This window comes from Chiloscyllium plagiosum, chromosome 6 (genome assembly GCF_004010195.1).
Source record: "Chiloscyllium plagiosum isolate BGI_BamShark_2017 chromosome 6, ASM401019v2, whole genome shotgun sequence".
Lineage (NCBI taxonomy): Eukaryota > Metazoa > Chordata > Chondrichthyes > Orectolobiformes > Hemiscylliidae > Chiloscyllium > Chiloscyllium plagiosum.
In genome coordinates, this window is record NC_057715.1 from 100343563 (window position 1) to 100356415 (window position 12853).

Sequence of the window (12853 nt, forward strand, 5' to 3'; positions counted from 1 at the left end):
TGCACCCATTCCTATTTCCTACGTTAAAGTAGCCAAATTTTAATAACGATGTCATGGCTGCATTAAGGGCTAGGTCAACAAACAACTACTGAAATAGTCTAAATTTCCCTTTTGGCTTCGTTTATAAGATAGCTCATTTCCACAAGATGCACACATTACGCCTACTTTTTCCTTCCTGTGTGAGACATTTTACATTTGCCTGCACAATTGTGGCACTGTTCTTGAAACTTCTATACAACCCGTTCTGTCCATACTGAGAGGCCTGTTTTGATTGAACTGCTTCTTTCAGAATCACATTCAAGTTACATCCAGATAACTCCTCCTTTACATCGTCACCAACTTCCTGATCAACTGAGCTGGCAAACAGCATCTCACTGGTGTTTCATATTGAAACTCAACCAAACTATTTTGAGAAATCCCCCAACATAATACAGCAAGATCCTAAAGGAAACCTTTTGTGGGGCAGCAGTGGTGGTGGTGGGGAGGGTGGAGGAACTGACTGACAGGCAAAATGAAACAGTCCAATGCATTTCACTGGATCATGACAAGACATAATAACACATACTGTGGCAAGTAACTCACCTCCTAACTCCCCAAAGCCTGTCTATCATCTACAAGGCACAAGTCAGGAGTGTGATGGAATACTCCCCAATTGGCTGGATGAGTACAGCTCCAACATTCAAGAAGTTTGGCACTATCCAGGATAAAGCATCCCACTTTATTGGTGCTACATTCACAGGCATCCACTCCTTTCACTGTGGTGCTCAGCAGTAGCAATGTGTGCTACCTACAAGGTGCACTGCCGAAATTCACCAAAGATCCTTAGACAGCACCTTCCAAACCCATGACCACTTTCATCTAGAAGGATAAGGGCAGCAGATACTTGGTACACCACCACCATCAAGCTCCCCTCCAAGCTACTTACCATCCTGATTTGGAAATACATCGCCGTTCGTTCACAGTTGCTGAGTTAAAATCCTGGAATTCCCTCCCTAATAGCATTGTGGGTCAACACACAGCAGGTAAATTGCAGTGGTTCACAAAGGCAGCTCACCTCCATCTTCTCAAGGGCAACTAGGGACGGGCATTAAATGCTGGCCAACCAGTGATGCACATGTGACACAAAATGAATTTTTTTTAAAAAACTACATAATATGCTTTTAGATTAGGTGAGCAAGGAGGACATTCCAAATCTCAGGCCAAAGGCAAATGAAAGCATGGCCATCGATGGCAGAATGATTGAAGAGAGCATTGAGGGTGACAAGTGGCCAGAATGATAGAGCATAAATATCTTGGGCTATAAAGCTGGAGAAGATTAGAGACACAAGGCCATTTCCTTAGTCACTGCGTGGCCTGCTCCTAGTTTGTATGTCTTTATGTTGTAAGTGCGTTAGGAGTTTTGACCCCAACGGGGTGTTTTACGGGAGGCAGCAATGCTTACATTACCTCCTGTACCGCAAGAAAGTGGGCATGGATATCGGAGTATTGAAGAATCCAATAGACATTAGCTACAACTAATTATTATGCACAAAGTTTACATTCCTCGGGCACACAAGCATCCAGGCTAATATTAATCTACTAGGTTACAGCTGAGGAGCAGTGGAGTGTATTCAAGGGATCCAAGTTAGGAAGAAACATGAGATGGTTCTCTCAGGTCACATGTTAGGATAGAAATGGTAATATAATGAGCATAAAGGCATACTGATCATGATAGTTAACACAATGAGAACAGCCGAATCATTTTAAAAGGAGGAAAACTGGCAGAGTACATAACATAGTTTAGCCATAAACCAATGAAATGTGATGGCTCTGCATCCAGCAAGCCAGTGGGCTATCGGAAGATAACCATGTGAGTTCTACTGTGCAGACAGGATGGGAAATGGAAGGAGAGTGAGCGAGCATGAAAGTGAGCATGGGAGAGAACGAGACAGCGCAAGAGAGCGAGTGAGATAGCGCAAGAGGGCAAGGCAGCACAAGAAGGTGAGACAACGCGAGAGAGAGAGACAGCGAGAGAGAGAGTGGTACAGCGAGAGAGTGAGAGTGCGAGAGAGAGCGTGAGAGCGAGAGTTAGCGAGAGCAAGAGCATGAGCGAGTGAGTGAGCTAGCACAGACCTTAGCTTGAGAATCCTCTCCCCCACCACACCCAACCTTGTCCTTTTTGCCCAAAGACCTGCGGCTCCAAGACCTTTCCTGTTGAGTCAATACGAGGACACCCGAAATAAGAAGCCTGGCTGATATCAGCCCTGTTTTGTGGGACCGATGGCAATGATCAGGCCTCCTTCATGCATGACAAAACCCTGGCAGGAGAGTGACGGGTAAAGGCAAGATTGAGCTGATCGTGAGCCACAATCTTCAAATCTGAGTGACCCGATAACTTCAGTACAATTCCACAAGACCCATGGGATCATTATAAGGCAGCATCTGCTTCACAGTTGTAAACGTTAAGCAGTTAAATCAAGAAAAACTGAAGGCAGATGCACAGGTAGCATGAGGAAGCTATTTCCTTCACTGCAGCTGCAAAGTTAAATAGAACACAACATTTAATTTCCTGATAATCCCTCCTTTCCCAAGTCTAAATTGAAAGCTGATGTTTAGACCTTTTGGTGGACATCAATGAATCATAAGTATTGATTGGTTGATTGATTATTGTCACATTTACTGAGTTACAGTGAAAAGTCTTGTTGTACATGCTCTACAGACATGTCATATCATACAAAGTGTATCAGGGTCGCAGAACAGAGTTCAAAATACAATGTTATAGCCACAAAAGAGAGAGAGAGAGAGAGAGAGTGAACCAACATTAACGCTTGAGAGTCACAGAGTTGTACAGCATGGAAACAGACCCTTTGGTCCAACCAATCCATAAAAGGTACTTGGATGGTTAAATGACCAGTAGACAGCCAGGAACAGGCAGGTGGGACTAGTTGAGGTCCATTCAAAAATCATGTTAACAGCAGGGAAAAAGCATTCTTGAATCTATTCAGACATGTACGCAAACTTTTATATTTTCTACCTGATGGAAGAGGCTGGAAGAGAGTATAACTGGGATGGGAGGCATCTTTGATTATGTTGACGGCTTTCCAGCAGGTAGTGTAGACAGGCGCAGTTGATGGAAGGCTGGGTTGCATGATGAATTGGGCTGTGTTTGCATCTCCCTGGAGTTTATTTCGGTCTTTAAGGAGCAGTTGCCACACCAAGCTGTGATACATCTGGGTAAGATGCTTTCTATGGTGCATCTATAAAAATTGGTAAGAGTCAGTGTGGAGATGCTGAATTTCCTTAGCATCCTGAGGAAGAAGAGATGTTGTTATGCTTTCTTGATCATTGTGTTGATGTGGGTGGACTAGAACAGATTGTTGGTGATCGTCACTTCCAGGAACTGGATGCTCTCGACTGTCTCGACCTCAGCACTACTGACCCAGACAGGGGCATGCCCTCCACTTCACTTCCTAAAGTCAATGACCAACTCCTTTGCTGATGTTGATGGAGAGATTGTTATCTTTACGTCAAGCCACCAAGTACGTAACTGTGTTCCTATACTCTGTCTCATCGTTGTTCGAGATCCGACCTACAGTGGTGGCATTATCAGCAAACTTGTAAATGGAATTGGAGTGGAAATTGGCCACACACTCATGAGTGTTTAAGGAGCACAGTAAGAGGGTTGAGTACGTAGCCTTCTGAGACACCAGTGTTTAGGATTATGGTGGAGGAGGTGTTGTCACCTATTCTTACTGATTGCGGTCTATGGGTCAGGAAGTTGAGGATCCAGTTACAGAGGGGGGAGGCTGAGACCTGGGTCTCAGAATTTAGAGATGAATTGTTTGGAGTTATGGTGTTGAATGCAGAACTGTAATCAATAAGAAGGAGCCTGTGATCCAGGTGTTGCAGGGATAAGTGTAGGGCCAGGGTAATGGCTGTGGACAAATTGCAAAGCTTCACAGCAATGTGGAAGGCTGGAGGTGAAGTGAGTGACGATCAACTTCTTGAAGCACTTCATAATTATAGAGATCATAGCTACCGGGCGGTAGTCATTGAGGAACGTTGCGTGGGATTTCTTTGGCATCACATGATGGTGGTCTTGAATTGAATTGAATTTATTGTCACGTGTATCGAGGCACAGTGAAAAGCTTTGTCTTGCGAGCAATACAGGCAGATCACAGAGTTAAGTAGCATAGATAAGTAAATAATAAGTAAACAGCAGCAAAAACCAAAATACAGGTACAGGCGAATGCTAAGAGTTTGTGAGTCCATTCAGTATTCTAACAATAGTAGGATAGAAACTGTTTTGAGGCCGGCTGATGTGTGTGTGTGTGTGTGCATGTGTGTGTGTGCGTGTGCGTGTGTGCGTGTGTGTGTTCAGGCTTCTGTATCTGGTCTTCTTGAAGCATGTGGGGACTTCAGATCATAGTGAGGAGAGGTTAAAGATGTCAGTGAATACTTCTGCCAGCTGGTCCACACAGGTTCTGAGTGCACAGTCGAGGACTCCATCTGGGCTTATTGCTTGCTGTGGGTTCAAGCTGAAGAAGGTCAATCTAATGTCTGCGATGGTACCTTTCTGCTTTGATAAAAACTAAGACTGGCAGCAGGTTGGAAACAGTTCCTGTTACTGGCTCAACGTAATTGTCAAATTGGAGTATCATATGATTGCCCATTCAGTCTAAAAACAGGATGGGCCTGTTTTTAATTTTTAACTAAACTACTTTCAGAGTAGTGAATCACAGAACAATTCCTACTCTATTTGTTGATTCACTTAAAATATCGCAGATTGACTTTTAATTCCATTCTTGTGACTCATTCCTATTTCTGGGAAAAGAGAGCATTTTTTTGTTGCCAGAATGCAAACCAAAGACTAAGGTTAACTTACTAATTTCCTGTTTGTAAATCATTTGTTATTTGTAAAGTAAGGACTTGAAGTCCCACCGTAAAACTGATAAATCGTATCTTTGGTAGGTAAGGGCAGTTTGGACTAGTTTAAATTTAACTGGGAATAGCAATCAATCAGTCACAGTTTACTAGTGGGTGAGGGTGTAGTGGCAAGCAAACCATCTGCACGAGGTACAGCAGAAAATAAACATTCAAGTTTCATCCTTTTACACTAGCAACAAGGCTGGGAAACCATCTGTCCAGCCTCTATTCAGCACACTTAACGGACTTCAATGACTAGGCAAATAACCATTTCAGTGCAGTCACCAAGTAGCAACAGTGCTCAAACACAAACACAGAAACATTGCCAGAAACGCACACATCTATACGCTATTTAGTGCCGCTCGCAATTAAAAATGAAACAATTAAAATTTACAGCGCAATTCACAGTACTACAAAGAATGGAAGAGCAGGATAGCTTCGAATCAACCAAAAATGTCTGATCCAAGTCGGCTTCAATACACTCCTGCAACTAGCAAGACTTTTTTGAAGTTCAACTGGGTCTAGGAAAAAGTGATCGACAACAGTGCAATAGACCCAAAGTGTGCATCCAACCAACAATATCAAATGCAAGCTAGCAATGCATGGAAGCACTTTGCTTTGCAAATATTCCAGAGCACTTGTATGGCCTAGTACACCAAATGCTCTGCTCAGGACTGTAAGTAACTGCAGAACGTTGTGTGCACAGACCAGGCTATCACAGAAGCCAATCTCCCATCCGAAGACTCCATTTACACTTCTTATTACTGCAGAAAGGCTGCCATCATCATCAAAGATCCTTCACCCTGGTAATACTCTCTCCTAACCTCTTCTGTCAGGCAACAGATACAGAGGCTTGAACACATGCACCAACAAATTTAAGAACGGCTTCTTCCCTGCTGTTATTAGAGTGCTGAATGGACCTCTCTAATTTCAAATCTAACACTGACCCTGCTTTTGTGCACCTTCTGTGCGGTTGGAACATGTCTGCCTCGCTCCATATATGCACCCTATGATCTGTATGCCCTTGTTTGCTATGAACTCCCTGTACTGCTGGCAAAACAAAACTTTTCACCGTACCTGGGCACATGTGACAACAATATATCAAATTAAATCGTCAATTAAATTGAAGCTTAAGATGTGCATTGCAATCTAATGCAATGGAACTGACACTCAAAAGCATTAAAACAAAGAACTGCTGGAATTTCTCCAAGGAGGTCCTCCAGAGTACCTGGACAAAATATTTTGTACAAAAGGCTTTCTTTGAATATTTTCAAATTAACTTGTTCAGAGATGTTATGACACATCTCTGGAGCAGGTGGGACTTGAACCTGGGTCTCCTGGTTATTTTTTGATGTTAAGGGAAAGCCCCCACTTCTTCCCAATATTAAAGTTAAATGTTTGAAGGTGGAAATACTTAATTTGTTTGGCAGCAATTGTGAGAAACAGAATCAATGTTTCATGTCTGTGATGCTCCGTCAGGTGTTCAGATGAAAGGTCACAAACCTGAAACATTAACTGTGTTTCTCTCTTGACACAGATGTGGCCAGACTTCCTGAGCATTTTACAAGATTTTTCTGTTACTGTTTCAAATTTCCAGCATCCTCGGTGTTTTTTTATTAAGAGTTTATACAATTGGCGAAGTGAAGCTTTGTGCATTAAACACAGTCCACTAGGACAGAACTTAGTTGCTGCACCTTGGAGCCAGTCAGACTGAGTCAAGTCTGTAATGATCAGCCAAGTTTTAGGTTGGTAACTGTAATAAATTACAAACTAAAAAGGATACTTTTACTAAATTATACACTGGTGACTGTTAATTTTACAATTTTGCACAGACAACATATACTTATTTCTGCTTTGTCAATTCACAACTTAGCTCATTATAAGGCATTTATTTTAGAGAAAAAATATTTTCAAGATTGCTCTGCTCCCTCTATCACAAACAGAGGTTTCCAGGCAGCCATTCATAGTTTTGGAGCAAATCTATAAAATCACATTCTAGGATACACTCTTACAACTTGATCTGAACTTCCCAGAGCTCATCCGAAGTAAAAATCAGCACCCTTGCATTGAGAAAAATTATGATAACACAAGTCTGATCAATTACTGCTCATCACAGAACCCATAAGTATGTATTTGATCTGTTTTCAAAGCACAACATATCCTAAGGTGATTCTTAAGGTAAATCTTGGGTGGTGATTTATACAAAAAGAGCAACCTTTAGAACACACTGGCAGTAAATCAAACCATTAAGAATGATTAAAGTCTGTTTTGTTCTTCATAATATATTGCAGCTGCATACAAAAGCAACCAGCACTTGCAATTTGTGAAAATTATTCATATTCCAATACACAAATAACCACAAAGACAATGTGAAATAGGGAGGGTGCCTAGTAACTGTTACTTATCCACACTCTGGGCACAAATTGATGCCTATCCTGTAAATGAAGTTTTAGAAATTGTGTTTTAAACACTAGAGCAGAATTTCCCAAAATGGGAACTGGAAACCTGAGTGGGGGGTCATGAGTTTCGAGACTGTAACAGTCACTCCCAAATATTCTCATCCTGCTTTCATGGGTTTTCTCCAGACACTGCTACCAGCCACATTGAGGGGACCTGACAATTTTTAAGCTTTGGGAAAGAATTTGTTAAGTGCTGCGCTAGTCATAAATAGTTTGCTCATGATAGTCTAATGTAACACCTCAGAACCACTGAGCATTAAATACCTCTTGAAAACTTTAACTGATGCACAAGTTGCAAACTAGTACCAATGTAAAGAAGAGTATCAAAACTCAGAATGGAGAAATGTACCAGGTACATGGGAGGACTTGCGAAGCACTGGGTCATGTACCTATCTCTGATACAGAAGCTCTTGGTACAAGTTCAATCTCAAAACTTGACAGCCAAGGTTGGGGTATTCTTAACGCAACCAAAACAGTTTGAGCATCAACCTGCAACTCCTTCCAACACAGCCCAATGGCAGGTGGTAAGAGTGTGACACAGTCCTAGTTAACCACGTGAGGTGCCCCCTTTCCATCGCTCCGGGCTACAATCTATATGTAAACGCACATGTTTCCACAAGACTTCCCCAGGGGCCAGCAACACACTACCACTGACCCAGCACGACAGAGAACTCAAGAGAGTAACAACCCATATATTAAAAAAGATGGACTTTTCAAAGAATTAATTTTAATAACTTTTTTAAAATGTGCATTTTCATTTTGGAATATCTGTCTTTTAAGGCATATCAATTTCAAAATTACAGTGCTTTTAAAATTTGAAATGTCTACAAAAGAAATGTTGCAAATACCTGCACTCAATAAAAATATAGCAATATTGTAAATATTTGTGTGGTCCAAAAATGCCAATATTACACATATTATACTAAAATATGAATAGTACAAATATTTGAAGTGCAAAACAATACTGATGTTGCAAATACCTGCACTCAGGTATCAATATTGCAAATATTTGTGTGGTCTAAAAATATTAACAATTACACATACCTGTACTAAAATATGAATATTGCATATATTTGAATTGTGTAGAAATATTGCTGTTGCAAATACCTGCAGTCAGTTTTGCAAATACTTCTGTGCTGTAAAGTTAAGAATTACCTGCACTTAAATATGAATATTGCAAATATTTGTACTGTGTTAGAGTATCGATAATCACACACACATGCACTAAAGTATCAATATTGCAAATATCTCTGTGCTGTAAAATGATTAAGGATTAGCTGCACTTAAATATGAATATTGCAAATATTTGTACTGTGTAAGAGTATCGATAATCACACACACATGCACTAAAGTATCAATACTGCAAATATTTCTGTGCTGTAAAATGATTAAGAACTACCTGTACTTAAATATGAATATCGCAAATATTTGTACTGTATAAGAGTATCGATAATCACACATACATGCATTAAAGTATCAATATTGCAAATATTTCTGTGCTGATAAATTATTGAGGATTAGCTGCACTTAAATATGAATATTGCAAATATTCGTACTGTGCACAAGTATCAATAGTCACACTTATCTGTACTAAAGTATCAATATTGCAAATACCTGTGTGCTGTAAAAGTATACATTAACATTTCAAATACCTGCAGTAAACGAGGCAGTCCATGTGGTTGATCTCTTGGTCAGACCTGTACCTCCTGTAATCCTCCCACAGATCCTTCAATGCAGTCACAGCCAGGATGAAGACTACAGGGGTCAGTGCCAGCTCGGGCTGGAAGGCGCCGACGATGGGCACGAAGTTCAGGAGGGCGATGAAGACAAAGTAGACATTGGCGAAGCGGTGGAACTGCTCGAAGAGGTTCTTGGGCAGGAAGGAGAGCAGCGTGTACTTGGTGGTCTTGAGTCGGTTGCTGGCGTGCAGCCTCCGGGGCTGGTCGCTGCCTTTCGGGCCGAGCGGCAGCAGGTTGGAGCGGACAGTGCGGCTCTTGCCCTCTCTCCTGGAGCCGGAGCTCCGGGGCAGCTTGCAGCCTTTAGCCGGGGCTATGTCCTGGGCCATGCTGAGCTGCACCCATACACCTGGAGCCCCACCTTAGCCAGCCCACCAGCACCCATATATATCACACACAGGACATCAAAGCACAAACCTTTGCTACTGTCCTAGAGAGACAGGCTAAACATCTCCAACAGGCTCCTGGACACGTCCAGTGCTCCTTCTCCCCTTCATAATCACTCACTCTCCCTTCAAACTGCTGCTGCTGACAGATTGCTGCAATGTGAAACCTCCCTCTTCCTTCACTTCCATGTGAATTTAATGCAAACTTCAGGGCAACAAATTGCAAGACTCACACACATACACACACACAGCAAACACCAAGGGTTCCTCCTCTGCCTGCCTGTCTCTCTCTCTCTCTCCACTGCTGCTGGTGAGAAACTTCCACATATCCGGTATTCTTTCAACAATATTGCAAAATAACTTTCAGCTCCAGCCGCCCAGGAATGTATGTCTAACTCCCTCCTTCCCCTTAACACAAGCTCTGCCCACTGCACAGACCCAACCCAGCCGCCAGCTCAGCTGATGCTTCAATTCACCCACCCACTTCTCTTCCCTTTCTCCCACCCCTTCACATCCCACCCCTTGGCTCTAGCAAGGACTCCCCAACTTAAAACTGTGCCCACTCAGTTGCAAAGCCTGAGTTGAGTTGGAAAGAACTTCATTGATTGTTCCTCCTTTGTAGCCATGGTAGCGTCAGACACAGATAAAACAAAACCAGGCCGAGCGGATTTCACAGGAAATCTCAAAGGTTGCGATTTCTGTTTCGCTTTCTTATCGCCCCAGCTCAGATGTCTTTTTGTTGGGGAGTGCACTTGATTCTTCACAGCAGACAAAGTGGTCAAATGCACGCGAATCCATCTGTTAGCTTATTCTGGAGATGTTGTAAAAGCTTGTGACTTCAATAGATCACTTTTTTGAATTCAGGAGGGATGGAAAAATTGGGAGCAACCAGCTCTTAAAAGGATGGAGATGGGATTTAGAATGTTTTCCAACTGAGCCAAATACCAGGGTGAGAAAATAAAACATTTTCATCAGACCGCAAATAATCAGGGAATAAATGCACTGTCTAGGTGTGTAGATGATAGGAATATAACAGTTTTAAAACCAGTAGTACTTAGGAAATGGACTAATGTACTAATTTTACTGTTCCTTTTCTGTGGGTATTTGTTCTTCAAGGGTTTTGTGCTCATGCCTGCCCACTCTCTGCACTGTTTGAAAGGGTCACCGGGCAACAATTAAAAACAACAAATTAACCTTGACCCAATCTGAGGAATGCGGAGGTGAATCGGAGTTTCCTCTCCACCCCACACTCTCAGAATTGCTGAATTTGGTGCAAAATAGAGCCATTCGGTCCATCATATCTGCTCTGGTTCTCTCAGCATTTTGACTCAGGGCTAACAGAGTTCCCTGTAACTCTGCACATTGTTTCTATCTAAAGAATCATCAGTTGTATTATACAATCCCTCAACTGAACCACCCTGCCCCCCCTACCTCCAGATTATTTGCGGGCTGGTGAGAACTTTTTTTTTCTCACCCACGTATTTGGTTCAGTTGCAAAACATTCTAAATCTGTTCCTGCCATCTCAATGCACTTAAAAGTTGGCTGCTCCCAACTATTCCATCTCCTCATGAATTCAAAAAGTGTCATCGAATAAGCACGGTGGCTCAGTGCGCCAGGGACCTGGGTTTGATTCCTGCCTTGGGTGACTATCTGTGTGGAGTTTGCATATCCTCCCCGTGTCTGCATGTGTTTCCTCCCACAGTCCAAAGATGTGCAGCTTAGATGGATTGGCCATGCTAAATTGCCCATAGTGTGCAGGCTAGTGGGTTAGCCATGGGAAATATAGGGTTATGGGAAGGGGGTGGTTCTGGGTGGGATGCTGTTCGGAGGGTTGGTGTGCACTTGATGAGCTGAATGGCCCATTTCCACACTGTGGGGATTCAATGCAATTTTATTTTGGCATTGTCATCTCCAGTCTCACCACTGGAACCATTCTTGTAAATTTCTTCTTCACACTCTCCAATTCACATCCATCATAAAGTGTAACATCCAGAACAGTACACAATATGCCAGCTGAGATGAAGATAGAGCTTACCTAGGTTTAGCATAACCTCTTTGTTCCTGTATGAGGTGTGCTGTAACTTCCTCAACAGCTTAACTAAAATATATCTGAGCATACCTGCAAGGATCGGTGTTGGGTTCATTGTTTTTCGTCATTTATATAAATGATTCGGATGTGAACATAGGAGGTATGGTTAGTGAGATTGCAGATGACACCAAAATTGGAGATGTACTGGACAGTGAAGAAGGTTACCTCGGAGTAATCGGATGGGCAAATGGGCCAAGGAATGGCAGATGAAGTTTAATTTAGATAAACGTGAGGTGTTGCATTTTGCTAAGGCAAATCAGAGCAGGACTTATACACTTAAATCCTGGGGGAGTGTTGCTGAACAAAGAGACCTTGGGATGCAGGTTCATAGTTCCTTGAAAGTGGAGTCACAGGCAGACAGGGTAGTGAAGAAGCATCTGGTACGCTTGCCTATATTGGTCAGTGGATTGAGTCCAGGAGTTTGGTTAGGCCACTTTTGGAATACTGCATGCAACTCGGTCTCCCTGCTATAGGAAAGATGTTGCGGAAGTTAGAGTCATAGAGATGTAAAGCACAGAAACAGACCCTTTGGTCCATCTCATTCATGCCGACCAGACATCCCAACCTAATCTAGTCCCATTTGCCAGCACTTGGCCCATATTCCTCTAAACCCTTCCTATTCATAAACAGAAAAGATTTACAAGGATGTTGCCAGGGGATAGAGAGTTTCAGCTATAGGGAGAGGCTGAATAAGCTGGGACTATTTTCAATGGAGTGTTGGAGGATGAGGGGTGACCTTACAGAAGTTTATAAAATCATGAGGGGTTTGGATAGAGCGAATAGTCAAGGTCTTTTCCCCAGGATAGGAGTATCCAAAACTAGAGGGCATAGGTTTAAAGTGAGAGAGGAAAGGTTTAAAAGGAACCTAAGGGGCAACATTTTCACACAGAGGGTGGTACGTGTATGGAAGGGCTGCCTGAGGAAATGGTGGAGGTTGGTACAATTACAACATTTAAAAGGCATCTAGATGGGTTTGTGAATAGAAAGGTTTAGAGGGATATGGGCCAAATGCTGGCAAATGGGACTGAATTAATTTAGAATATCTGGTCGGCATGGATGAGTTGGACCAAAGGGTCTGTTTCTGTGCTGTACAGCTCTAAGACTCTAATCCAGTATGCTTTATTAACAGCTTTCTGCACTTGTCCTGCCATGTTTAATGACTTATACATAAGTAATCCCAGATGTCTCTGTTCCTGCCAATCTTTTGGAACATTATCTTTTGTTTTATACAGCCTGTGCAGATGTCACTGGATGAGTAACCTGGAACTCCAGGCTGG

The 12853-nt window shown here is 42.4% G+C and overlaps 1 protein-coding gene across 1 annotated transcript in view; it reads right to left on the minus strand.

Moving 5' to 3' along the window:
• The window catches only part of atp10a (ATPase phospholipid transporting 10A), a 181699-nt gene extending 171647 nt beyond the window's left edge, over positions 1 to 10052 (minus strand). Inside the window, exon 1 of the mRNA XM_043692276.1 lies at positions 9017 to 10052. Within this exon, the coding sequence (XP_043548211.1) occupies positions 9017 to 9429 (413 nt within the window). The 5' untranslated portion in view covers positions 9430 to 10052. The remainder of the gene's footprint in view (positions 1 to 9016) is intronic.
• Between the last annotated feature and the right edge of the window lie 2801 nt (positions 10053 to 12853).